The following is a 27,703-nucleotide window of genomic DNA, read 5'->3' on the forward strand; positions in this document are numbered from 1 at the left end:
AATTATATAATCTCCAATTAGAAAAAAATAAACTGCCAAAACGTTTTCTCTCATTTTCTTCTCAGAAAGTACTTTTCAGAAAGTAAGGTCATTTTTCCTAGCCTCATATCCAAAAGAAGTGCTGTGTGCTGAGTGAGTGCTGCTTTGTTGAAATATCTTTGACAGGATGCATCATGGCAGTTGAACCAGGATAAATGCACATATTTGTATACAAAATAGACTTACAGCTGGAGCAAGGAACATAGCAGTTCCTCGGTATTTGAAGATTCATCTTGCCCAGAAGTGCAAAGCATGGTTTGTGTGTGGCAGTGTAGAAATTCTTTAAGACAAGAAATGGATACAGCCCAAACCACAAAAACTGCCTTGTATGTGTTAAGTGGTGCTGATTGAGACAATTTGCCATGCTTCACTTATGTCGAAGAAACTTCTGGCATTTTGTTTCAAAGTCCTTGTAAAAGGACTGTTCCTTCCTCCAGGCTGGATCAGTTCTCCACACCACAATTCCTCAGTTTTAAAGAAGATCACTAAGTTGGATGTAGAAAGCTGTATATACTCAGGAAATATATCCTCCATTTTTTTGTTTGTGTGGGGGTTTTTGGTGGGCTTTTTTGTTGGTTGGTTTTGGGGGTTTTTGTTTGTTTTGGTGGGTTTTGTTTGTTTGTTTTTGTTTTCAATTTTTTTGTTTCCAGCTTTTTGGGAGGAGCTTTTTGCCTCCTTTTTGGGAGGCAGGTTTGCTCCCACCTTTGTGTATATCACAGTCTGCAGTTTGATGCTGGCTAGTGAAGATGTGCACATGGATGAGTGATATTCAGTGTTTTGCTTTCTCCTTCCTCCCCCCCAAATATTCAGATTTAAATGTTTTCTCTGTCACATTCACAGGTATCCCAGTGCAGTTTCTTCAGAGTAATATGATTTTTCCCTGCCTAGGGTCAAGGAGTTGAAGTCCCACTGTTAGTCTAGTGTTAACAATAAAAACTACTTTCTCATTTCCTACTGATGCTCTACAAATTTTGATGTAATGCAACAAAATAGTAACTTGGCTTTTAATCTATCTGGAAATATAACTAAACTATTCAGAAACATGCTTAAAAATAAAGCAATTACTGAATATTTTAATAGCTCAGGATTGTCCAAACCTGACAAACTCAAGCCCAAGAAGCAAGAGGTATCTTTTTAACTTTGCTGGTTTGGGCAACAAAACCTTGAGCTTCTCTTTGCTCTTCAAAAACAAATTACATTTGGTCCAGGAATTCTGCAACTGCTGTCCTCCTATGGACACCCACCTTTCAATTAACAGCTAATTAGACTTAGAAATTTTCAATTTTAGATTAAGACCACTGCCAGGGAATTACTCCAGGATGACACAATTGCACTAAAATCACAAGTGATAAGCACTTGCATCATCTTCCTTTGTATTAAGTGGCAGTTTTGGAGAAGGCCTAGGGACTGGACAATTCTTGCCATGTTTCCCAAGCCTTCCAAGAGGAGATCTCATTAATTAACCCTAAGATCCATCCCCAGCAATTACTTGGATCCTCAGTATTAAGGATTTCAAACATTATTTTCCATGTGGGTTAAACTTGCCCCAAAATAAATAAATTAATAAATAATTTTAAAAACCCCAAAAGAGCAATCCGTATGTAGTGATTCCATGAGTTTATATTTAGAACAAAATGGACTTCTCTCATTTCCATAAGGGCAACTGCTAGCCTGAAGGACTGTTCATAAAATGTGCTATTATCCCTGAAAATAAATTAATTTTTAATTCAATTGTATGTGTCCGTTGAGCATGAATAAATTACAAACATCTCGACCTTACTAAGAAACTGCTGAATTGTTTATTTTAATATTAAATCTACAAATATTTTACAGCCCTTCTCCTCAATGATCTGAACACCTGCCTTTAATGTTTAATCATTAAAAGCATTATCACTGGCTATGCAAGATTAAGGACGTGCATAGAGAGCAGTTTATTATCCCAGGAAACAAGGTTCCCTAGAAACCCCTTTCTATTGTCCAGGGTGATGGCACAGCTACCAACAGGCAGATACCAAAATACTTCAGCCTGAGTTCACACACACACACATACACAAAAAAAAATGAGATATATTAGTTACTCCAGTTGACAGCAGCATTATTATTTATTTATTTAATAAAAAAAATTAAGTCACAACTTTTTCTTAATGTAAAGCAAACTGAAATCTGTGCCTGAAACATTTCTTTAACCACACCAAACAAGCACAGTGAAAGTCAACCTTAGACTGGGGACATCTGCAAACCAAGGTTTATATTGCCACATGAAAAGCTGAGTTAAAATAGAACACATAAATGTATCAGTCAACAAGAATCATATTCTCAAGGATCAAGAGGTTGTGAATAAAAGCCCAACCTCCATCATGTTTTTTTCATGTTGGTTACAAGGAACATGAACTAAAAATTTCACCTAAGGAATGGGAGAAGTTGAGCTAGAGGGATGAGAGCGCCTTGAATTTATTTTACAGACTATTCAATAAAACAAAAGTGAGGAACATTGACCAGACAAATGCACAACTGGACTACTCTGATAAAAAACGTTTTTGGCAATTCAGTTACCTGAGAAAAACTGATACCAGTATTGCAGAAATATTTTTAAGTTCTCAAATGACATCAAAATGATCCAATACGCTTTGAAATATGTAATCCCAGTGAGTAGCCTGAGATCTAGGAATACACATTTCTGTATTGAAAGTGATAAAAATGAGCAGGAAGATACCTGAAACAATTAAAGGCACTTTTAGCTGGCATGTGTTTGTGCTACAGAAAGCTGTGCCAGGTATGACTTTATACTGAATTATGTAGTGGTCCAAGCAGTATTAACACACTGTTAAATACATACACTCAATCAAATAGCCAATGAGCAATGCCAGCATAATTAACACAGGAAGAAATCCACATTTTTACTTAATGTAAACAGCAAGGTTTCTAATAAAGGCATTTGAATTTTAAATATTTTTATGCGTTTAGCATCACTGCATGCAACACTTGCCTAAAAGCTTCCTGTCATCCCTGCGTATCACTAGGCCAGAAACAGTCGTGGTAAGGTATTTGGAGAGAAATTCTCCAGTCGTTGAGTCTAGTGCTGCACACAAAATTACAAACAGCCTTGGTAAACTGCACACCTGGATAAGGCAAATGTATATAAAAGGCAACTTAATTCCCAAAGGAATCTGTCCTCGTGTTGTCAAAGGCACAGAAACTGCCCCTGCATGCTAACGGCAGCACTTAAAATGAGACTTGATTTCCAGAGATACCTTTCAGGGGCAGGTAGACAACTGAAGTGTAAGTTCTGCCAGAAGTCAAGAACTGTCCCCACAACATGGTTGCTAAATTCAGACTGATACACCGAAAAAAAAAAAACAAAAAAAAAAAACTAGGCTTTTCTTATGGATTCATTCTTTGCATTTCAGAGATACTAGCTGCTGTAAACAATTTTCTTTACCCTGCATTTTAAACCTTAGTAACAGGTGAAGTGAGAAGCACTGGTAAACAGCTGAATGACCACATCATTATTTCTTTATTGAATCCTTACTCTCACTTGAAGCAAAAGTGCAAGGTATTAGTAAAATGTAAATGTCACAGGCACCTGAACAGAACCACAAACTGGTTTAGACTTTTGAAATTGTTTTTGTCAAAGAGCAAATAACATAGTCTTTGGTGTAAACTCTTATGGTACAATCCAACATCAGTCAAAAATCAGAGAAAACCCAAAACTTATCTTCTGAAGGAGAAGAGCACAAGCTCAAGGAATCACACTGATTTACAGGCACAGAGCTCTCCCAGGCAGCATACATGGTCCTTCCACTACACTCACATAGCCACTGGCATGCTAAATCTGATGGATTTTCAAGCTGCAAGTGATGGAAAGGATGGTGTCCCCACCTTTGGTCAGATATTAGCAGATTGCCTGGACGCGTGCGACCTGGAGCTGCCTTGAGACAGTGATGCAGACTGCATCTTCTAGGAGCCACCAACCAACACTCAGACAAATAATGGCTTATGAGAGGAGGAAATATTGGACAGAACACTCTCCCCACTATCAGGGGCCAGTTTTAATCTGGTGGTTAGGAATTAACTCTCCTGATGCCCTTATAGCATAAAGCAGAAGCACACCTTTGGCACCTGTTTCACACCAGAGAGTCCTGACTGGCATTGAGTTTACTAGGTGTTCACTTCAAAATTGAAAGCTATTAACAGCTGAAGTTAAAAAAACAAAGGCAAAAAAACAACTGAAAACACACACATGAAACAAAACAAGATAAAAACATATTTTAAAATAATGCTCCTCTTCAGTATGTTTTTCTCCTAGGCCACTGTCCTTACACCTGTGTTTCCACAGAAAACTGCTATACATGGCATAAAATTACTCCACTAAACCATCCTGTTCCTTATTTTCCAGCAAGGGCACATTTGTATCTCCCTTACCATTTTTATTTGCATCTCCATTGTCCTCTGACTGCCCTGATTTATGATGAGCAAACGTGTAAGTGTCTTGGTCTGTGTCCAACAGGGACGAAGGTTCCTCTTCAGCGTTAGAAGAGCGTTTAATGTCTTTTCTGAAGGAGAATGGAGGTGGAGAAGGTGGCAAGCTACCAATGGGTCCATCAAAAGGCCGGTACACATCCACTTCTGGAGCAACTGAGCCATTGGACTCTTTCAGCAAATGCCCATAGACCACAGCATCATCAATAACAGCATAGACATGAGACTCATTGTTCTGCCTCCCTTTTCCAAGTAAGCCTTTTTTTCCAGGCATCTGGGTATTTACGTTAGCATTGTACACTCCTACCATGGGATTCTGGATTTTCTTCTTCCTGTTACAGAGGTGAAATTGTTAACAGGTCAAGAACAACATGTTTGGTGTGTTGGAACTCAATCATGACAGCTTCTGTTCACTCATCCCAACTGCACAGTGTCAGGCAGCCTACCTGGATTAAAGGCTTTCCTTACAATTTTGGGAGAAATAACTCTTGAGATTAGACATTCTTTTTTAACAGAATCACACAATCTGATTACCCACTGCTGCTCTACTGACCCTGAAGTTTGCAAGATTAACTCCAATGGTCTCTCAAACACTGGGGTCCTGGCTGTGCACTGTACTGAGTCCCACAACATCCACTGGCATTAACAAGACTCAGAGACCATTAGATCCTTGTAAAAACAAGGCTGTATCACTGAAGACAAGATAGTGGTCAAAATGAAATTAATTTTCCTTAATTATGCTTTCCCAAGTGACTATCCCTAAATTGGAAAGAACAAAGGCTGAACTGAAGACTTTTAAGCCTGTATTAGCAAAGTCTATCCTGTGTGGCAGGAAAATGTGCTCCTAACTGCATTAATCACCAAATTACATAAATTCCAGCCCCACAGCTTCAGGACCCAACCACCTTGACAGCAGTGAGCACACACGTATCAGAAAGCCCAGGCTATCAGTGACTTCAAACTCTTCTCATATGAGCAATGCCATGCATGTAAGCTTTGCACAACCCACTTCTCTCCCCAAGGGCTCATCTCACAAAAAATTGCTCCCACTTGATGTGCAAACTCTAGAAGTTGCTGGAGGCTGTGCAGATGAAAGAAAGCTCTTGGTGTATCTGTGTGAGTTCACAGCTTCTTTGAACAAAAACTTGAGTCGAGTCATGCATGCAACAGCCACATTCATGGGAATTCCACGTTGCAGGGAGGTCCAACCAACACCTGACTTACAGTACACCCAAGAGCCTGCACTCAAGGGCAAGGTAAGCAGTGCTCTGCAGGTTGAAGTAATGTGACTCCAGGAATGTTGCTCTGGTCTTGAAGTTAGCCAGTTTAGAGTAAAGAAGCATTTCCCGGGGTCACACTACTTCCAGCACCATTGCCTTCCTCATGCTTTAGATCCTGGTTCAAAGGATATCAACACATGAAACAGAGGGCCCAGCAGCTCTCCCAAAATGCCTTCTTGCTAAGTTACACATGCTAAATTATGAACTTACTTCTTCTTAACACAGTACACAGTCAGTCCAATCGCTGTCAGAACTCCAGCCCCAGCCACCACACCAAGTATGACTCCAAGGTCTGCAAACAGACAAGGAATAAAGACACTGAGCAAAAGAAGGAACACCTATCTCCTAAAATCTGTCTGGGTTTGAACCCCTTTAAGAGCTTCTAAGCATAGCAGCTGCTGGCAGAGCAGGAGTTCCTTATCTATGCTTGGCACAGAGCAACACAAGCCATTTCCAAGAGACTGGAGGCCAAGCAACAACAAACTTCTGCTGTTTGCAGTGGAGCACAATCAAAAACCCCAACCAAACCACCCACCTCCAAGAGTTTTTGACACAGTTCATGCACTGTTAAACTTACCTGCAGCACCTCACATGTCTCTGACTGAAAAGGCAAGGAATGAAAGAAGAAAGAAACAGAGAAGGATTCAAAAGAAGAAATAGTGACATTTCCACAGTTTCTGCTCAAAACCATCCTTTCCTCTGAAACACACAGGTTGTGTTGACCTGGGGTTTTCTAGGAGTGATAAAATTGATCAGGGAAGCCCAAGCATGACAAAAGAAAAATGCTGAAAGTTTCAAAAGAAGTACAGATTTAAAAAATATATTAAAAAATTAGAAAGTGCAAATGTGAAGCAAATTTACATAAGGAAAGCCTACCCTAAAAATGCCCCCTCATCTTTTTTTTTTTTTTTTTTTCAATGTTTATGTTTCAGGGAGATGAAAGAGAATATGAACACAGAATTTGCTGCTAGCAGTCAGGGCCCAATCTCTATTAAATGGTCAGACCTGTCCTAGGGAGGATTTCTTGCTCATGTGAACACTGAGACTAATTGAACTGCTAACATGAAGTGAGGACTACTTGGATGAATAAGTTTGCATAATCAAATCCCAAGTTGTTCATTAGGTCTGTGACCCTGGAAGGGAAAAACATTACTTGATCTTATTATACATTCCGTCTGTTATCTCCAATTTTAAAAGCCAAATTAATTAAAAAAAAAAAATTAAACGTAGTCTTGCTACCTCAATCCTTGCCACTTCTTGTGTCAATGAAAGAAAGCCCAGAAACACACCTACTGCCCCTCAAAACACTGTACTCATTAAAACTCTTTTTCTTCCCCAGTTCCTAGAAATACCCAGCTGAAACTCTTAGAAGTTTCCGAGGGACAGCCTTTTCCAAAGGCAGGAATTTCAAGACTGCCTACAAACGGGCACTCCCTGATGGTCCATAATCCATTACTGTCACCTCAAGGGAAAACACTGAAACAAGAAGCAAACAAACCACCATGACCTTAGAGAACTCACCTATCTGCTTGTCAGCAAAAGTCACCCAGAACTGTAAGGTCAGCGGGGTCTTATCCACAGGTTTACAGTTGGAGACGTTCACCCAGAAGTTGTGGTGCATGTTCCGGGGCTGGGGCAGGAGCTCATCCTCACGGCGCACGATCTCCTCTGCCCCCAGAGTCTCTTCCTTGATGTTGACGAAGGCACGGCCCGTCTCACAGGCAATGCCCATGCGGTCTGTGGAGAAGGCGAGGCGGGCAGTTTGCTGGCTGGGCACCACGATGAACCACGATATGGAAACGTACGGAGGTAAACCGTAAGGCCAGGGAGTCTGCAAGTAAACCTCAGCTTTTGGGTTTGGACTCACAGTGAACATGCACTCATCTGTAGCAAAGGGAAAGAAGAAAAGAAAATTTAGTTTTGACAATTATTGTCCTTTCCCACATTAGCGTTATCACAATAAACACAGAGGTACCTGCGGAATTTGCTACAATCAACTATCCACTGCCTGGAATGCAAAGATCCTTCTCTCTTCCCAAAATAAACCACATCACAGGTTCAGATAAAGACTGATTCTAGAGTCTAGTCCTAGAGTCATTGCTATAGGATTGAACTCTTAATTTCTGTTTATCCATATGTACTTTAATAAGCCTATTGAGAGATCTATCACCGTACAGCAAAGCAGTATAAAACCGATTACCTTACCTTTAATATGTGGCACAAAAGACATTTTCAGATCCTGAGGGACAGACTCATTGATTAATCCTTTACCAAACATTTTTAAGGATATGGTGATATTATTCCTCATCTGAATCTTTTCAATAGATCCACCGGGACAGAATACACCAAGATTCAGCTTTGTCTCTGGGGTGGCACTAACAATGCTGTAACTGTAGTTTGTGTTGCACCTCTGCTCTGGGACATCTTGCTGAAGTTTCAAGGACAGAGATGTAATTTCTACATTGATCATATCGGTAGCCAAGAGCTTCCAAATAAACTTATAGAGTCTAATTGGCAATCGGGTAATAGCCTTGGGCACTGAAAGGGAATAGATCTTCCTCTGACAGAAACGAATATCCATACAGCCTGCAAAAACAAAAACAAAATCCCGAGGGTTAGATATTTCTTGCACAGTAAATACCTGGGCACATGCAGAGTACTGCCAGATTTGCATTACAGACCCAGATAAGCATTTACCTAAGAAAATATCCTCTTTTAGTAACTTTTATCCAAACATGTATTGTTTGTATTTAAAGAGCTTTCCTTAAAAGGTGCAGGACACCAAAGAAACAAACAAAAACACATTCAAAGGCCCTCACTCAAGATATACATGCTGACTGGGACATTGCTGCAGACTAGTTAAGGCACAGATACTTTAAATCTCTTTTCTATTTGTAGTTGGAAGCATTTGGGAAAATCCCACATCAAGGGGACACGCATGCAGAATAAGAGGCACTCCAGATGGCAATCTTGGTCCTGCATTTTCATGGTCAGATTTATGGCTCTCTGGCTCTGTTTCCATAATTTGCAGTGACTTAGGTGACTTCTATCTCTTCCCTTCTAAGAATAACTGTGTAGTTTCTATTTTTAAAGCTAGAACGGTGTACTGAACAAGGTCACATCCAGATTCACTGCAACGATCTCCCAGCTGGCCAACACCTGGTTTCCAACCTCAATCCACTTAAAGCCAAAGCTTTGGCTGACCCCTGGGGAAAAGCATGCAAAAGCATTCCCTAAGAAACAGCATCAAGCCACTTTTGCCATACCTATGCCTTTTTCAGCTGTGATCCTCAGCCGGGACAAGTCCTTGCACAGAAAGGAAATCCTGTAGATAGATCCCGAAGTTAAAGTCAGGACACGGTCGCAGGTGCGAGGATCCTTGCAGATCAGGCATATGGGCTCAGACATGAGGGGGACGTGGCTAGGCCACCCTTCCACGTGTATTGTCACAGTCATGTTCTTCTCCTTGCTCAGGTCGACCAAATGGGTGACATCTGCAACAAAAATCACCCCAGAGCAATTACAGGCAAGAAGCACAGTGTGAAGCAGAACTTCCTTCACCTCCTAGCCCCATTATACAAGCAGCTGTTACAGCAAACACTTGGAACATATGGAAGGAGGAAATAGAAGGAAAGAGAAAAAAATGCAAGTGTAGTTCATAAAGTTTCACTGTCGTGAGGAAAGATAGATTTTGGATCCATGCAACATCCTGGTGCTGTTAATAAGGCACCTCTCTCTGATGTCAAAAAAAACCCAAACTGACCTAGTGGAAGTGTCCCTGCCCATAGCAGGGCATTTTGGAACTGGATGATCTTTAAGGTTCTTTCCAACCCAAACCATTCAATGATTCTACAAAGGACAGTGAGGAAAAATAGTATACACATACACATACTCTATTACTACTCTTAATTTTCTGGTTTTAGGTTTAGCTACAGATCTCAAATTCATACACAAAAGGTGAATAAAATAGTTTTCTCCTATGTTGGAAATTAGGCAAGCAAAAAGGCAAGTGGTCAAATGGAATTATCCAAGTCATTGACACAACCAAGCAGGTAACATAGGACTCCTACTGCAAGGTTATCATTTTTCAGCATGTTTTTTCCTGCAGCAGCTAAACACTGGAAGAGAGTTAGATCAAGAAGTTACTGTGACTGTAATGAGCTATATTTTCTTCTTATTTAATGACAAGCACCACAGACAGCTGTGGAATACCCAAATGTTTGGGAAGCTTTGAGAATATGCAGATACCAATACATTTTTAATAAGAGCAATGTTGCAGATGGCAACCTGAGGGCTGAATTTGAATCTTTGATGGAACTTATATAACTACAAAAATCAATCATGAAATCCTATAAAATCCCTAGAGAAACCACTGTTGTCTCTTAAATCCAAGTGGTTTATTACTTGCATTTCATTCACTGAATGACAACCTGGTTTAATTTTTTATGTGATTATCGTCTTGTCTACTGGCCATAAATATATTAAAATTCTTTTTGATTTCCAAAAAAGAAGGGAGATAAAGCTGTTTAACTGAATAGAATGTTTTCATTCTGCCTGGCTTCCAAGATGCAACACACAATAAATGCAAACAATTCTGTGAGGATTTGCTGTTCATAAACCAAATCAGGCTAGACAGACAAAGAACAAAGAATTGTAATTGTGAGATGCTACAGATCCTTTTTGGATATGTGGCTTCAGGGCACAAGCCATTCAAACATTATTCTCTCTTAAATTACTTAGAAAGCCCCTAAGTAGCTCCTGACAGTGGCAGTCAAGTGTGGACTTTCATCCACCTGCTCTTCTGTAATGAGTGCACCTTGATTATTAACCTCCACCTCAAACTGAGGTCAGAACTATAAAGTCAGAGGGCTACATCACTAACTCCATGGCTGACTCCTACAAATGCCTTTTATTTCTGCTTTTAGAGAAATGCTCTGGTATTACAAGTCAATGTGCTAAACCAACCTGAATTTGGGGCTAGAAAGCAAAAAAAAAATTTTCTCAGTATAGAGAAAGAAATGTAAAGATCTAAATATGTATAGGATATTATTATTATGTGGAATATCTTACTGACAACTTTCGTGTTTAATGTGACTTCTTCACACTTGAACTTGATGTTTAACCTCCTATAGAAAGCAAAATAAAACTCAAAGGAAAAAAGGAAGATGCATATTGATGTCATTAGCAATACAGAGACAATTTTACATCTCTCGATTCACCAGTTAATGCCACAGATCTTGCTACCTACTGTGACAGCGGGTTTCACCTTGCTAAGTGCAACTGCTCATGTAGGGAACAAAAAAGTGGGTTCACACTTTAAAAACGATCTTTAAAATATTGAGTCTTATGTCTGAAAGAAAAACTCTTAAAGGCATTTTTCAATTACATGATTCAGGTGCTGGAAAGGGAAAGGAGCTTCCATTTATAAGTTATGATATAAAACAATAAAGCAGCACTAAATATTCCATTGCAAATTGCAAATTTCACCATCATTGCTCGCCTTGCTGTACTGGTGGCCAGTGGTGCCCTGGGCAATAAAACAGGTTTCAGCATTGCTTGGTAACCTCCTTAAAATCACAGAGGAACCAAAGTTCAAGGAAAATAACAAGAAAGAGTATTTCTCTCCTTTGTGGTGCTCAGTCCAGACATCTGTAAGCAAAAGCAACAGAAGGGGCAGGCAGGTACTTACTCTCATCAACCTGCGGGTGCTGAACAACAACTTGGAAGAGCAGGCGAAGAATGCCCGGGTTCTGGGCATCCTGATCACAGCCCTGCAGGGACATATTGAAGCTGCCAGCAATATTGGCAGGCTGGCTGTCACTCAGCTTGAACACCTCTGGGTTGCTGGGGGAGCCTGGGATGTAGTACTCCACCCTCTCCTCCTTCCTTTCGCAGTTGGAGAGGCTGTAGTTGTGGAAGAACACACTTGCTCTCATGTTGGAAGGAATCACAAACTGCCATGTCATGAGCTCATCTTCTGGAAAGCCCAGCGGGTAGTTAGGGGACATCAGGGTGATTGAAGACTCCCCCTTCAGAATGGATTCAATGATGCATAACCCTGAAACAGGGAGGAAATCACAAAATATCAAACAAGTTCCAGTTACTGAAGACACACTGATAATGTAGCACCCTCGAGGCAGACTTACTTTATTTTGACAGTGAGATCACCCACTGCAACTACAGGTTAGGTTATTACAAAATGCTCAGACTAAAACATATACTTGAGTTGATTCTTATGTCTTCAATTACAGAAAAGATAAGGAATGTACTAATACCGCATTTTCAGTCTAGCAGGTTAACCTTTCAAGCACATGCTTGAAAGACAAGCCTTTATTATTGGCAAAGGCAAGATCCTAATTCCTACTTCTACATTTGGCTTTGCAAGAGCAAACACACAACCTGATAACTGCTTCTGCTTCACTGGGTTTTGGGAAACAAAAGACGTAAGCTTTTATAGCAGCACGTAGCTCTCCTTACAAATACCTCCTAAATATAACAAAAGCACACCAGCAAACAGCCTCATATAGGCATAATAAAACACTAATGTAAACAGTGCAGACTATGTAAGGCACTTTATCCTTGGATGACTTGGCATTGTGAAGTGGGGTACATAGAGATTATGGTCCCACTCTAGGACTCCAGTGATGATGTGCTACTGTGTGGAGCGCCAGCAATTACAAAACACTCATGTTCTAGAAGCCTGAACCTGATAGCAACAACACTAGAATTCAAGTACAGAGCAAGATTTGTCATGACATCACAAAGTAAACCACTGATTGCCACATAATATTCCAGGTATTTTAGGAAGATTATTATACAACAGTTTAAGTTACTGTGCAGATTAAAACAGATAAATGTATTTGTGCAGCCTCAGATGCCTTCCAGCACTGCTTCACTTTTTCCCACACTCCTCTTCTGAAGACATGCATTGGTTTGAGGCTCCAGAAGTTAAAGAAACTTTTTAAAAAATAAACAACTACACATTGCAACCAGCAAAAAACTCTGTCTCATTCTCATTATACTACCTAGTCTCACCTAGCTGAATGCACAAAAACAAGAAAGCAATTATGTTTAAGTTTTAGTAAGTTTAAATAGATTTAAAATTATTAATGTACACCAAAACCAGCAACAGAACAGTTTCCATAATTAATGATCGATGAAACTAGGATACTTTGAGTTCAGAAGAGCACCATCTAACCAAACTAAAAATCATACAACAATAGTTTCCAGAAAAGATGAAGTAGAAAGGAGTTAGGGATAGGAGCACCAAAACCAGAAGGTTAGCTGTGAAGAAAGGTTGAAATAGATTCTGCTGCAATCTGCAGGAGGCAGGTGCACTACTCCATACTCACGTTTTATGGAAGACCTGTTGGCTATGTTGAAGCCTGAGGTGGTGAGAGGCAAGTGCCACGGGAGGTGCAGGGACATGAAAACTCCTCCCAGCAGCTTGATGCGAGACACAGATCCATTCCTGCAGAAGGTGCCAATGTTGACCATGGCCTTATCAATACAGCTGCTGATATTGTAGCTAACAGAGTCTGGGCACGTCTCTCCTGGTTCAATCTGCCGTAGCCATGAGGTAGAAAACTTTAGCTCAAGTCCAGCTTTTGTACTTGCCTTCACGTCCCAGCTATAAGTCCTGTTAAGGCGAGGTAGTCCCAGTGGGTAAAGATGAACATCTCCAAAGGGACACAGGCCTGACACACAGTCTAAATGCAGAGAGAGAAAAGCTGTTATACACTCTGGAAAGCATTCCATTAAATGGGGAGTGTGATACTTCCCCTTCCTTGCTATTATCACAATTTTTAGACTGCACTCATCTTTTGCTCTGCGTGCACTAAAAGACACTCCTGTAACACAGTCACAGGCTGTCTCCAAAGAAGACTCCCAGCCCACAGAATAGACAGGATAAACCTGCTTTAGTCAGACTGACTAACAGGAGGGATTCATTGTCCCTAGTGTTCCGCCTTGTTTGCTGAAGAATTTGGAAGGTATTTAGTGAATAGGGCAGAGTCTGAATGGGCAAAAGGGAGAAATGCAATGTCAAGAGAGCTGAAAATCTAGAGAGCCCATTTTATCACAGGTCACTCAGAGAGTTCCTGGCAAATCATTCATCTTTAAATTTTTTACTGCTTGCCATGAACTGTGTTTTTGTTCCCTTGGTGCCCAGATGAATGACAACAACTGCCCCTGCAGGATTCTGGGGGAAAACCAGAAAACTTTTATCTGAAAAATCCAAACAATTGATTGACACTCAAAATAAGTATATTTTAATCCATATCTAGGCTTTGGCTTAAAAGAAAAAATAACACAAGCGTGTCTTGCAAATATATGAGATACAGTGAGTGTTACTATTTGCATGAATCATATGAATAAAACTCCAAAACATGAAGAAAATTATCCTTGAACATCACCCCAAAAATAATGAAGATGTTATTAAAGACTGAATACCCAATGAAGTTTGGGATCTAGTTGAGAAGTAGCATGTGTTCATACCATTCAAGAGTACATACACCAGGGATAATAACATTCAAAGCAGAAGGAGCTTTAGTTACCCTTCTGAATTTACAGTTTCTTGACTTCAATAACATTCATTAAAGATAAAGAAACACGTGCAGGTCTTCAATGTTTCTGTTGTCCTTACAGACACAACCAAGCTGTTCATCAAACACATAATATATTATTATGAGTGTTCAGAAGCTCTTGACAGGAACAAAAAGATTCTTTGATGAGTTTATGAATTGTGGGAAAAGGAAAGGCAGCAAGGAATTGATGCAGCAAACTGTCTTCTAGCTGTTTCCAACACAGCCAAGTCAACATTAATTCTGCCAGTTGCAATACAGACTTCTCCAGCTTGCATACTAGAAGCAGTCATTCAAGGTTATTTATCAGTGCTCAAAGATTTCTCCTTACCTAAGATTATGGCATATACCTTAATACAGCAGCAGGGAAAAAAAACGTGGTTTTACTGGAGGAAAACTACCACTGGGGAAAAATCAAAAATCTTTATCTTACCAATATTTTTCTGGATTTCCATGATGAAATACTTCTCTGGAGTACTACAGGTGAAGGTAAAAGTCACATTCTCCCCAGGTGTTATCTTGAGTTCAGTCCTGAAGACATTTTTCATGCGGATTCGACAGCTTGGTAAAAGACCAGGTTTCAGTTTAATCGTAACTGTGGTGTTGTCCGCTTTATGAAGAGAGACTGTAAAAGAAACTAAGAACAGAGATGTTTTGTTACTAGAACATGAGTAGCACCAGGCTCTCCACACAGCCCCACAGTGTCAGAAGGAATATCAGCATCCACGGTCTCAGGACCCTCTGCTGTGGTACCAATAGAAAATGCCTCCTCTCTTCCAGCATGGACAACATAAAAATATGCTTGCTGCATGTGCCCAGGAGACATATACAGGAAATTTGTGCAGAATCAGTTCTGCTCCAATTTACCCTTACTAGTGTCATTTATTTCCCATTTAAAAAGCAGCTCAGTTATTCCTTTCAGATTTTTGTTCTCCTGTTTTTTGTTGTCACAGCCCGTTTCATTTCTGAAGGCACTCAACAAGTCACAACTCAATTCAGGAAGTTTATTCAGCAGACAAACAAAAAAAAGGGCTTCCACTTTAATCACAGACAATGGAGTAACACATGAATTTCTGTGTACACCTCAACAATTACTGCAGGCCAGATGAGGTACTGCAGCAATACCAAAAGCACATACCAATAGATATTTTTAGGTGCAGTCATGGCCCCTTCCCACTCTCCCCACCCTTCACAGCTCATTCCCTGAAGGTACAGGATGTCTGCGCAGTGCCCCTCACCAGCACAGAAGGCATCTGTGGCCTGAAACAGACTGTGTGTGCTTGGACATCTCCTCTCCATCCCTGACACAATCATCACTGATTCACAGCTTTTGGGAAATACTTCAGATTTCAACTTATCCTCAAGTACTGCCATATGCAGGAGTAGCTCTCATAGGAAATATTGGAGCCACTGAATAATTGAATAATCATCAATTATTCATTGAATAATTGATTGAATTGAATAATCTTCTATTTTCTGGGTAGCAGTTTATCAAAAAAATTACTCAAACCTGACTGTCTTCTAAAATATAACACACTAGAGAGTACAGACTGGACATTCTGCTGCTTGTTTTCATTGTTATCCATTCCTTGTTCCAGTGTATGGAAGATACAGTGTCTACAGCACTTGTGCTTTTTGTGTATATGAGAAAAAAAATCATGCCTATAAAAAAATAGTAAGAGATCTGGAAATAAAGGTACCCGGAGTTCGATTCAAAAACATCTCTCTCTTGAGTGGGACATCACACAGGGCTCATGACAAAGCTCTGCCCATACATCAGGCTGGGAATCCTCATGCTCATTAACCTCAATGAAAAACAGATTTATGCACTGGCAAACTGGCAGAGCAGCTCCCTTGAGGGGGCCCCTGAAGCCATTCAATTAACAGGCAGCATGTCAGGAAGGTTTAGGAGAATAGCTGGCTCACACACATCTGCAGGATGCCCCAGGCTCTGTCCAACTGCTCACCATCCCTGGAGCTCCAGTCTGGTCCACACCAGCTGCTGGTGCAGGGGTGATCAGACATGAAGAGGCTCACCTGGTGGGGCTGTGGGGGCTGAACACACCATACGAACCCCTGATCAGCAGAGCCCTCTGAAGGCACACAAAACACACCAGAGACCCTCAACAAACATATCTACCCAGCTCAAAACTTCAGTCACTGCAATTGCTGAAATCAGCTTATTGCATTAGTGACTTAATTTCACTCAAAAACCATCTGTTCTATTGAAGAGAGGTTTAAAAACCTCCTGATTTTTTACAGGAATCTCATGGTTTTGCAGGGCCTGACTTTCACTGCAATGCTTTGCAAAATCCCAGGGGACTGAGCAGTCAGCACAGCCCATCCCTGCCAATGGAAACATTGCAGCTCCAGGTTTGGCAATGCCAGGCATCAAAAATCCCACTGCTGGGGGAGTAGGGCAGAATAGAACAGAGTACTCAAAGACATACCCCATGATGTGTTTATCTTTCTGTTGATCTTAAGCCTTTTTGCAGCTTTTCTACACAATCTTGGAGTCAAAAAAACTTATCAAGTCCTTGAAACTGCCTTACCTATTTTACCTCCAGGATCTAAAGTTTTAAATTAAAATCTCAAACACCACAAGGCTTGACAAATTGCAGCACATATTTTTAACCACAAGTTTGCCAACCATGGAATACCATTAATGAGTACCTGGTCACTGAGTAACATTCCTACAGCTTTTAAGTGATGGGACAGTTCCCTGTGACCTGAGAGCCTATGCTGAATTCTCCTACCTCTTCCAATGGCTCACAAACCTTACATCTGTGTTCCTACTTAGAAATGCTTCTGCAGAGGTTTTCAATATGGATTTTCCTGAGGAAGTAAAAAAGATGATGGTGTAGTCTGGGAACTGCCTTTACAATGACCTTCTAATACACAGGGGACAATTGGAGGGGCAATGTCCATGGGGTGGGGAAGAGAATAAAGCCAAGCAAGCAGCCAGTGCTGCTCTTCCTCATTTCTCAGAAGGAAGCAGTCTCCAGAAGAGAAAGTGAAACAACTATGTCCCACTTAGCCCAGAGTTCTATTTCCCATACCTCTGGTTCTTTTTGGGTTGTCTTGTTTTTATTTACAACACTTAGTGCACAAAATACCTTTGACCATGTTGGTCATAATTTTTCTGATGTTTAAGTCATCCAGATATGAAGTGTTAATGGCATAAACCAAATAATTAATAACTATGACAAAAACTTAATTCTTGCACATGGTAATTGTCATACTAGTAAGTTTATAGTATTACTGAAAAGTTTGTTTCTAACTCTTTACTCAAACAGTTAGTACTGTTCCTTTCTCCATCCCTGGGACTACACAGCCATATGGCCAACCTGGCAGGACAGAGCCCAGGAAAACCAACAGCCAGCATTCCTCCACCACATGCTGAAATACAGCACTAGTTTTTAGTCATGAGAATTAAATTTAAGCATTGCCTTAAGCATGTGACCAGTTTTAGATTAAAACAAATACATATCCTGAGCTGAAACCAAGGAACAGAAATTTTCAACATTTTGAAATAAGCAAAGCATTCCTACAAGGGTCAAAACAAAGTATAGTCTTCCCCAGCACTCCAAAGACCCAAATTCTGCTGCCTGGGCTTTTTTCCCTCCTTTCCCCTCCTCTTTCTGACTTAATGACCATATTCCTCATTTGACCTACCTGCAAGAATATCAAATATTTGTCAGCTCAATATCATTTTCCAGCATAGATTTATTCAATTCCTCAGCTTTCCTCAATAGGACCAAAATCACAGAAAATGTTTTCAATTATCAATATATCATCCCAGCAGTAGGCAAGAAGGATGCAGATCTATATCAAATTAGGCCAGCAAAGTTGTCTGCTAGAAGCCCACATGAGAATATACACTTTCACTGCATAAACAAATAGCTTGCACAGATGAAAACCCACAGATAATAATTTTGGCCAAGAAATAAGAGTGTGCTGTAATGCCAGCTGCTAGGGATGTGCTAAGCTGCATTAGACTATCAAATTGAATAGGAAAAGTAGAACAAAAGAACCATGCAGAAAGTATAAACAGTGATTTCAAAGTAATTAAAAATAAAGTAACAAATGGTTAAAATTCCCTAAACTAGAGCCACACATGAGTGGCACGATAGAGAAACTACTTAAAGAGCACCTTTAGTGGAGAGTTTTTATTACCACAAGTGAGTCTCCTCATGACTCACAGTAATCTGTCATTGTCTGTGACTCCCACTCCATGCCTTTTTATTAGGATTACTGGACACATTTCTTGAAGAGAAGCAATTGCCATGCCTTATTGCTGCTAGCAGGGATGACACATAGGATATCCAAACCAATATGAGGAAGCATTGCCAAGCTGGATCTCATCTCTGTCTATACAACAATGAAATCGTTCAGCTAGAAGATGTTAGAGGTAAAGCCTCCAGTCTGAGCTGGTTCATAGCTGATGCAGACAGCTGATCTCACCCTATTCTTTCTTTCTCTAAGCAATTACAGTTTTGCAGCCTCCCTTGGATATTTCATCAACTGCCCTAATCTCAATCTACACCCTCCCTTCCACAACTGGATTTTTCTACTGCTCATCTTCATTTCAGAATGTGCCTTCATGAGAGTTGTCTCATCACAGCATCCCTCTATTACCAGAGTAATATTCCTCTCTGCACAAACACAGCTTTTTCTTTAAAGTATGATATTGCCAAACTTTGATGTTAGTGCTCAGAGCTCTTCTGCTGGGGTTAGAAGAAAACTGTATAGTGTAAAACAAGCTCAATCATTCCAGAGAGTTGAGCCTAAACTGATTTACTGCGTTTGCATATGACAACCTCATAGTAATTTTAACATGTATATACAAATGTCAAAAGCACATTTTTCCTGTACAAGAGGAGGTGCAATGTAGAAGACAGTTTGAGAATAGTCAGGGCTGTAGCACTCACACAGAGCATGTGTATGTATACACAAGCAAAGGACTTGCAGAGCAGCAATTTTTATGGTTATGTAAAGTGCCTTGCTACACAAAGCAGGAGCTAGAACAGAGTCCAACTAGTTTTGGCTTGACAGCTGCATTTTATTGCAGTAATTTACCATAAGGATCTATGGCTTGTTCCACGACTTGAGTGGATGAATTAAAACAATCAAAAAAGCCCCAGACGGACCAAGAAAATAAAATCCACAACAAAACTGCAGTTGCTAATTTAATCCAGAATTATGTATAAAAACTCTTGGTTTGCTCATTCTGGTTAAATCACAGGCTTGTTCTATGACAGCCATTTTTACAGAAACCCAGTTGGATGGGGCTGACTCAGCCACCATTCATGAGCTGGAGGAGCTGGGCTGCTGCACAAGACAAGTAGCAGCAGCTTGCTCTGATTATGAAATACCTCTACCCAAACCCCTGTTCTGCCCCAGGGGGATCTGAACCCACACAACCAACATGCCTCTCCAGAGAACAGGCTTGCTCCCTGCAGTGTATTGTGCTACCAGCTCAGGACCAGGACAGCACAGGGATGCTGCTTGCCTCTACAGCTTGTCAAGCTCTCCTGGAGGCTCACTGCCTCTTCAAGCCCTTGCAGGGATGCTGACCTGCAGGAACACTCAGAGCCTGCTGAGGTTATTCCACTACACAGGATCTGCTGCAAGAGTCATGGCAAGAGGGTGGGAAGCAAGGGGTGTAACACAGTAACTCAGTGTGGTGATGCATCACCTTAAACACAATCCACTGCACAGTTCACTCAAATTGGCCAAAAACACATCAAGTAATACTTGAAAGAGCAAACATCTCCCTGCTTTGCCAACTCAGTTCCTGTCTACCTGTCTTATTAACATCTTTGACAATTTCTGTTCAACTCTCCAGTTCAAGTGCAGCAGCCAATTGCCCAAGCATCATCCACTCCTCCAGTCTCACCTGCAATGTAATCCAGGTGACTGCCTTCAAAGTCTTCAAGCCCTTAGCAAAGTTAGTCAGGGACCCACACACTGTTTGGACTCCTCTCACCTCCTGAACAGTGCTGTGAGCAGCAAAATAGAGATCACAAGCACCATCACAAACTACAGCCTTCTTCATTTAAATATAAACTACTCTCTACATTACATGATCATCTCCTCCTGTCTGGACCTGTCTTCCACCACCACACTTGTCTGGGATATAAGGTCCATATTTGGTGAAAGGATTACTTTCAGGAAATCACCCAGAAAATCCCAGGGATAAAATGTAAAAGCTTGTAAACTCTTAGAGATAGATGCTGCCAATCGCTATTATGCCATGGTAACCACACCTCAGGAAAGGGTACCTGGGGGAGAATACCCACTCCTCAGCCATCACAAAACAGTGCTCTAATCTCTACTGATTGTTTGAACTGACAGCCAGGATGGGGATGCAAAGCAGGCGAGATGTCACAAATTTCCCTCCTCATCAGGGAGGAAGGGCAGACACTTCTGGCATAGTGATATTACAAGCCATTCCAGCACAGTTCAGAGAGATCTGTCAGCACCCCAGGCCAAGAAGGTTGCTCGCTCAAAAGTTGTTAATTCATTAATTTGAAATGCCTAACAGGAGTAAAGTACCTTCAGATTCAAAATAACCGGGGGGGGGGGGGGGGGGGGGAAGGGGGGAACCCACCCCATATTTCTGTACTTAAACTGCTCTCTCTAGAACCCTTTTGGAAGATAATTAAGACACTAATATAAACTCGCGTGATAGATTTTTTAAAAAGAAGCTTTTTTCACCACAAGTGGGAAAGAGGCACTGTTGACCCTGAGCTGCCTTTTTCTAATTATTATTTTACAGATATGAAGTGTTGCTGCTTCTGCAGAGGTGAGATGGAGAGTTCAGCAAACCCTGACCACGAGCTGACCGCCAGCATACAATGTATAAAATGTTTGACACGTGTGTCTGCACAGCTTGAGAAGAAAATGTCACACTGGCTGGAGAACATCCCTGCAGGAGCCTCCCTTGATCAAAGGGGTGTTCACTTGCATAGTTTTTATCCCTACCTTGATTTAAGCCAGCAAGAGGACAACATCTCAGAGCATGTCTGAGCAGCTCTTCAGTCTTGGCTCTGGTTAACAAAGGTGTAAAAGCACATTTCGCAATCAGGGATCCCTCCCATGCCAAACATCCTGCAGTCAGCTCTTAAGTCTCTCACTTCTGAGGAACTCCTGATCATCTCTTTCCACTCCTCAAATCTTGTTCTCTCCTCTTTCTCACAGCCAGGGACCCAGAAAATCCAGGGCCAACTCCAGAATGCCAGCTTTATCCTATCTCCCAAAAGAAGGGTTTGATCCGACATCAAGTAACCGCACTCACTCTGCTCCCCAAGAAATCAAAAGACACAGCTCAAAGCAGGCTGCCCTATGGCACTCTTGTGGATAGTTGTTAAAAAGTGTCCAACAGGCAAAGTAGAGACCTTATCCCCTGTACAGGAGATAGATTAAAAAACAAAATAAAAAATCCCTTTTTCCACAGTAATGGTAGTCCAGGCACTCACAGGCAGACTAGATCTTACTAACATACTTGAAATGCATATCTGCTAGACACTATGGCACAATTCTTCAGCTGAAGGTCTTCCTGAAAGTCTTCCAGGAGGTCCCATCAGTACTATCCACACCAGGCTGGCTCAGCTGCAGGCAGCAAACCCTCACCTCTGTCACCAGCCAATACACAAACTCAAGATGTTGCTCTGATGTAAAAGCCAGCAGCCAACAATTTACAAGTGCAGCCCAGCCCACATCCTTTCATCCTTTTCTTCACACCCTGGTGGCACAAGCAGATGTGAAGCAAGAAGAAAATGTATGGTAGCATCTGCAAGAGATTTGAGAAGTTTACGAATCAAGGGATGGTGACCTGGCTCTCTTGGCTGAATCCTACTAGGAGAGCGCCAAAAGTCAGCAGCTGCTCTTCAGGAACTGGTTAATGGTTTGGTTCCAACAAGCCAACCCCTGCTTCAGTGGGTGTGTTGTCCTCTCCAGAGCTGAGGTTTGACAGAGAAACCTGAGCAGCATCAGTGAGTTGGATGCTGCCCCAGAAACTGCTGGAAGTGCTTTGTTAAAGTGATATCTTTGGTTTTTCCCTCAGTTGGGAAAAGGTTTATAAATTACAGAAATTATTAAAGGTGCAGATTTTAAAAAAATATTTTAACAGAAGCTTACAAGAGTAGTCAAAAAAAGAGCTCATTTAGATCAAAACTGGCATCCAAGGCTATCTTCCCCATATTCTCTAGCTAATACATGCTTTGCTGCAGCTGAGTCTTTCTAGGAGCTCATGCAAGGACACCAAGGCCAGAAAACACCCAAAGGGAGAGCTCCAGGGAGCCCCCAGAAGAGAGCAGGAGGACTCTGCTGCTGTAAGATCCAGTTCAGATCAGAGGCACATTCCACTCATGGCAGTGGTGAGAAGCACCCAGCTTCCCCCACAGCCCCAGGAATAATCCAGCACCACCACTGATCCCACCCTGGCCACAACACAAAGGGGTACAACTCCATGCACATTCACTTCTCTTCTGCCCAGGACCAGAAGAAGGTCAGGTTTTGCCATCAGCAGTTACAAAAAGCAAACCGTAATGGGATCAATACAGAGAAAGGAGCTATTCAGCCATCATCTACACTAATCTGCAAACATGCCATGCTCCTGTCACCCACAGCTTTAGTCAACACAGGTAAAGCCAAAATATCTTGACTTTGCTCTTAGCACAGGATGGTTCCTCAGATTATTTCAAATTTGAAGTATTTCTGGAATGCACTAAGTGCAAAGCTGCTTAGCCTCTGCCTAAGACTGAGGGTTTGGCAGTTGTGGATCACAAGCATTTCATTTAACATATGCCAGTACAAATAGCAATTAGGCTGGGTGATAAGGGTTACATTAATAAACTGAACCCCAGCAACATTTATTTGTGAAAATATTGTTGCTGCTATTACATATTTCAAGAAATCAGATTATTTTTCAGTAGTTTTTCTCCTACATTTTTTTCTCTTCCAACATTGTTTGCAGATAATTCATATAAGCAATTAACAAGCTGACCCAAATGATATCTGATATCAGGCAGGGGAAAGGTTCTTCCCTTATTTCATAGAGCAAGCCCTGATTTCTATCTAGATCCTTTCATTACAGCATAGCAGGATAACACACAGAATTGCAATAAAAAATGAGAGGAGCACAACCTTCTAGCTAACAAATAACTTTCTCCATGTCCCAGGTCCATAGTGGTACTCTGGACATGAGATTCATCAGCCTCCAATTCTCTCACCTTGTTTCTCCCTTGACTAGTTCTTTGCCTTGAATCAGTGCCAAGAAATAATTCTTTTCAGCATGCTTTCCCCTAATTATTTTTTGGCTGACAAATTTTTGGCCACCACATCAAATGACAACTCCAGGCACAAAAAAGATGCCAACCGTTTAAGGAGCCAGGCTCATCTCATTTGTTTCTTCTCTCCTGGGCCACTTTGTAGCCAAGTGGCTGCTATATGTTGGTGCTTCCAGTTTTGGGTATGAGTAAGCCCAGGACCAAGAGTACAGCTCTTGGAGGGACTTAATTCACACAACTCCAGAGGCAACAACCTTACTGAGGATGTCTAGTGGGAGCAGGGGGAGAGGGAAGCACTATTTGTGCTGCTATGGACAATAAATTCAGCTCAGTACAGCAATCCTCAAGTATTTTCACATTCCCATTACTTCACACACTCACTCAAGCCTTCCCATCACCTCTACATCCCTTGTAGACTTAAGTAGACTTACAGACAAATGAAAAACACACAGACAAGACCCACCTCTTAAAAACAAACATCTCAAACACACAAAGTTCTGGAATTGTGAAAAGAAAACAAAATAAAGATATTTTCTGGTGGAGAATTTAAGGTAGTAGTACCAAAACTGAGACACACTATAAATAATTTACTATAAACACATTCGTTTCTAGAGAGTAAAAAGTTAGCACTCCAGACTGATAATGACATTAACGCAAGCAAAAAAAAACCACAGACTTTCAACACATGTACATCGGTTGTAGTCTTAAAAGGAGAGGTCTCAATCGAATGAATAAATGGTGATTCAGAATGGAAATAATCCAGTTTCCATTTACTTTCAGAGGAGAACAAACAGGGCAGTTATTTATACCCTGTCAGAGCAGCAGAATGACCCTGCTAACAGCTTGGGGTTTTTTATTTTATTAAATGAAGCAGCTTTACATGTTAAGACTGATGTGTGACTCAAATCAGTCAGTTGCCAAGAAAAAGATAACTGGAGGGTAGAGAAGGAATCAACATGGCATTATCCCTAAATTCACTTATTATAACAATGACATTTTAAAGACAAAATCTGGAATACATATACAGATTTTTATCACATTCATAGGGATACTTTAAACCTGAAACGTTTATGTTTCATAGACAGCATAGAAATCTGATGAACTTCATTATTAGTGCCTCAAGAAACTAATTTTCAGTTGGAAAACACATTTTCAAAGGTCAGATATGCAATACTCTGTTCACACTCCCACGTCTGTGCACAGCCAGCACACCAAATACTTCTTTCTGTAGTTTTCCAGAAATAAATTAGAATCAATCTTTTATTTGATAATTTATTTTACACATAAAGTTGCATCTCAAGAAAACTGTACCTGCTGGGAAAGGATTGAGCAAGGGGGTGAGAGGAGAAAGAAAGAAGTTCACCAAGGACGACAAGAGACAGCTCTAGAGATAGTCAAACCAAAATCTGCAGCCACCCCACCAGATCATCACCACTCCCCACAAAGAGCCACGTGTGCCTCATACACACCCCATGTGCACACCCAGCCTAAACCCAGCCTTACTGGAAGAGAGGAAGCTGCAACCGAGGAGAGGGGGAGAAGCCAAAACACAGCAACAGCAGAGCCAGTACTAATGTCAGCATCAGTGCAACAGGAACTCCTTAAAAATTACAAACAACATAGGCGTGCAGAGGAAAGCCTTAATCTGAGCTGTCTTGGGCTTTTGGGACAATCCTTTGCCCAGGGAAATGTTCCAACAGTTTTGGTTGTGCAATAACAACAGCAGCTCTCATTGGAAGGAAGGACACATGTGCCAACAAACTTGGGAAGGCACCATTCCCCTCTGCCTCATGTCCTGCTCACAGCATCACAACCTCCAGTCTGCCAACCCGTTCTGCCAGGGCAGCTGGGACTGACCTTTTTGGGGGACTGGGGGTTTTCAAAGAGGAGGAAGGCACCGCATTTTGAGAGGATGACAGAGGACCTGGCCCACAGGAGTAGAGGTGCTTGAGGAGCAGGCAGAAGCCTGCAGCTGGAAAGGAAGGGACTGAAGGAAGTAGGAAGGGCCACCATCAGTGGCAACAAAACACAATTATTAAACAGCATTATATTCTCTCTTTTTCCTTTGAAGAAGCTTAGAGAGGCAAATTGCTGTTATTCACTCAGCTCAGAGGCAATACATTAAATGCAAATATTTTATTTAAAAGACTGCACAGCTTGAAACTTAAACCTCAGGGCTGCCCAATCTCAAAGGAAACATTCTGCATGTATAATGGTCTGAACTCCACTTCAGCAGAACCAGTGCAGCTAAAGGTAACAGAAATATTAAAAAGGCACAAATTTCACAGACTCTTTAGGCAACTTACAGTTACTTCAAATAATTCACCAATTATTTTATACACAAGGACTCATACTTCAAGAGCCTTTTAAAGGACTACTGATAGCAGTTAAACTGTTTAGACTTGAGGATGGGCATTTTTTGCAATCAATCAGCTTTAGAGATTGAGGAAAACATCACACACTGTCCCTGTGTTCATAAATGGAATTCTTTTGGAGTCGCACACAGAGTTAGATGGGATTTCAACAAGCATCCAGGAATTTCAAGAGATGCAGAGCTGGTAGCGAGCATTAAACCATCTAGCTCAGATGAGCATATAAGCTATCCCATTTCCCTGCATCTACAGTTCACCCATTGCTCTATAGAAATAATATCGTTCTCTGCTGAAAAACTTGAACAACTGCAAGATCCAACACAGAACGCAGTCCAAGGAGCTTCTGCTCTTTACAGAGAATTCAGCTGCCCCTCTGGCGCCCAGGAAAAAGGACTTCGTGAAGTTACTTTCATAATCAATACTCCAGCAAGCGAGGATGTAAAGCTCTTGTTAGCATTTTCCAAGAGAAAGAAAAGGGAGCGTTCTGACTAGAAGTGCCAAAATTGAAATGTCCCATCGCACAAACATTACGGATGCGATTCTACCCCACCACTTTTAAATAACTAATAGTTATTAAATCAGCAGCAGCACACGAGGATAAAGGCAGAGCCACGAGTTTCTCGCCTACGGTGCCGCCAACTAAAGCGAGCCCGGGCTCAGCCGCGCCCCGGGCGGCTCTTGAGAGGCGGCGGGAGGGATGGGCAGCTGAGCCCCGGCTGGGGGTGATGGGGAACCGATCCGCCACAGGGGTAGCCCTGCCGAGGGTGGGGGAGCCGGCCCGCCCCTGCCCCTGTCCCTGTCCCTGTCCCTATCCCTACCTTCCCGCGGGATTAGCTGCGCCGAGGCGGCCAGGAGCGCGGCCAGCAGCGCGGCCAGCGCCCGGCCCGCCGCCATCTCCCCGCAGGGGCCCGGCGCCGAGGCGGGCGCGGGTCCCCTCCGGCGCCGCCGCCGCTTCCTGCTCCACCTCGCACCTGGAGGCCGGGCCGGGCCGGGCAGGTGAAATCCCTCCTCTTCCTCCCGGCTCGTCCCCGCCCGGGCGCTGCCTCCGGCGCGGCCCTGGCTTGGCGGGGTGGAGCCGGCTCGGCGGGGCGACGGGGGTGAGGGTCCTTGGCAGAGAGGTGTTATTCCTGCCCTAAACGCTTTTCACTGTCCATTCCGACATCATTTACACTTTCCGGAAGGGGTTTGAGTTGTCGGTCACCAAGTTTCCCGCTCTCCCTCGGAGGTGTTACCGGGTCCTTTGCCTGCCAAAGAATCTCTGAGCTTCAGTGCTTAAAGGGGACTTAAAGCTGGGGCCAGACCTTTTTGCTCAGACAAGGGGTAATGATTTTAAACCGGTAGAGCAGATTCAGACTAAATATTAGGACGACATGTTTTGTGATGACGGTGGTGAAAGAGTAGCAGAGGTTGCCTAGAGAAGTGGTGGATGCTGCATCTCTGGGAACATTCACAGACAGGTCGGACAACGCTCGGAGCAAGCTGATCTATATGAAGATGTCACTGCTCATTGCAAGGGGTTTGGACTTGATGACCTTTAAAGGTCGCTTCCAGTCCAAACCATTCTATGTTTGGAAGTGCCACGTTTCAGATAGAAGTAGATTTCTCCCAGCGAACAGCAGTTTGTAACCTGCTTATTAAATACTGAGAGACTTTGCAAG

At 41.9% G+C, this 27,703-nt stretch overlaps 1 protein-coding gene across 1 annotated transcript; it reads right to left on the bottom strand.

Moving 5' to 3' along the window:
- Window positions 1–2,466: 2,466 nt before the first annotated feature.
- On the bottom strand, window positions 2,467–27,096 carry CDCP1 (CUB domain containing protein 1). The gene is made up of 9 exons (XM_079302620.1): window positions 26,864–27,096; window positions 14,814–15,017; window positions 13,151–13,507; window positions 11,488–11,856; window positions 9,065–9,292; window positions 8,004–8,384; window positions 7,320–7,682; window positions 6,009–6,090; window positions 2,467–4,850 (listed from the first exon to the last, which is right to left on the bottom strand). Exons 1-9 carry the CDS (start codon window positions 26,937–26,939, stop codon window positions 4,400–4,402), a joined length of 2,511 nt encoding a protein of 836 aa, XP_079158746.1. The 5' UTR covers window positions 26,940–27,096; the 3' UTR covers window positions 2,467–4,399.
- Between the last annotated feature and the right edge of the window lie 607 nt (window positions 27,097–27,703).

The sequence above is a fragment of the Erithacus rubecula genome, assembly GCF_903797595.1.
Source record: "Erithacus rubecula genome assembly, chromosome: 3".
Classification (NCBI taxonomy): domain Eukaryota; kingdom Metazoa; phylum Chordata; class Aves; order Passeriformes; family Muscicapidae; genus Erithacus; species Erithacus rubecula.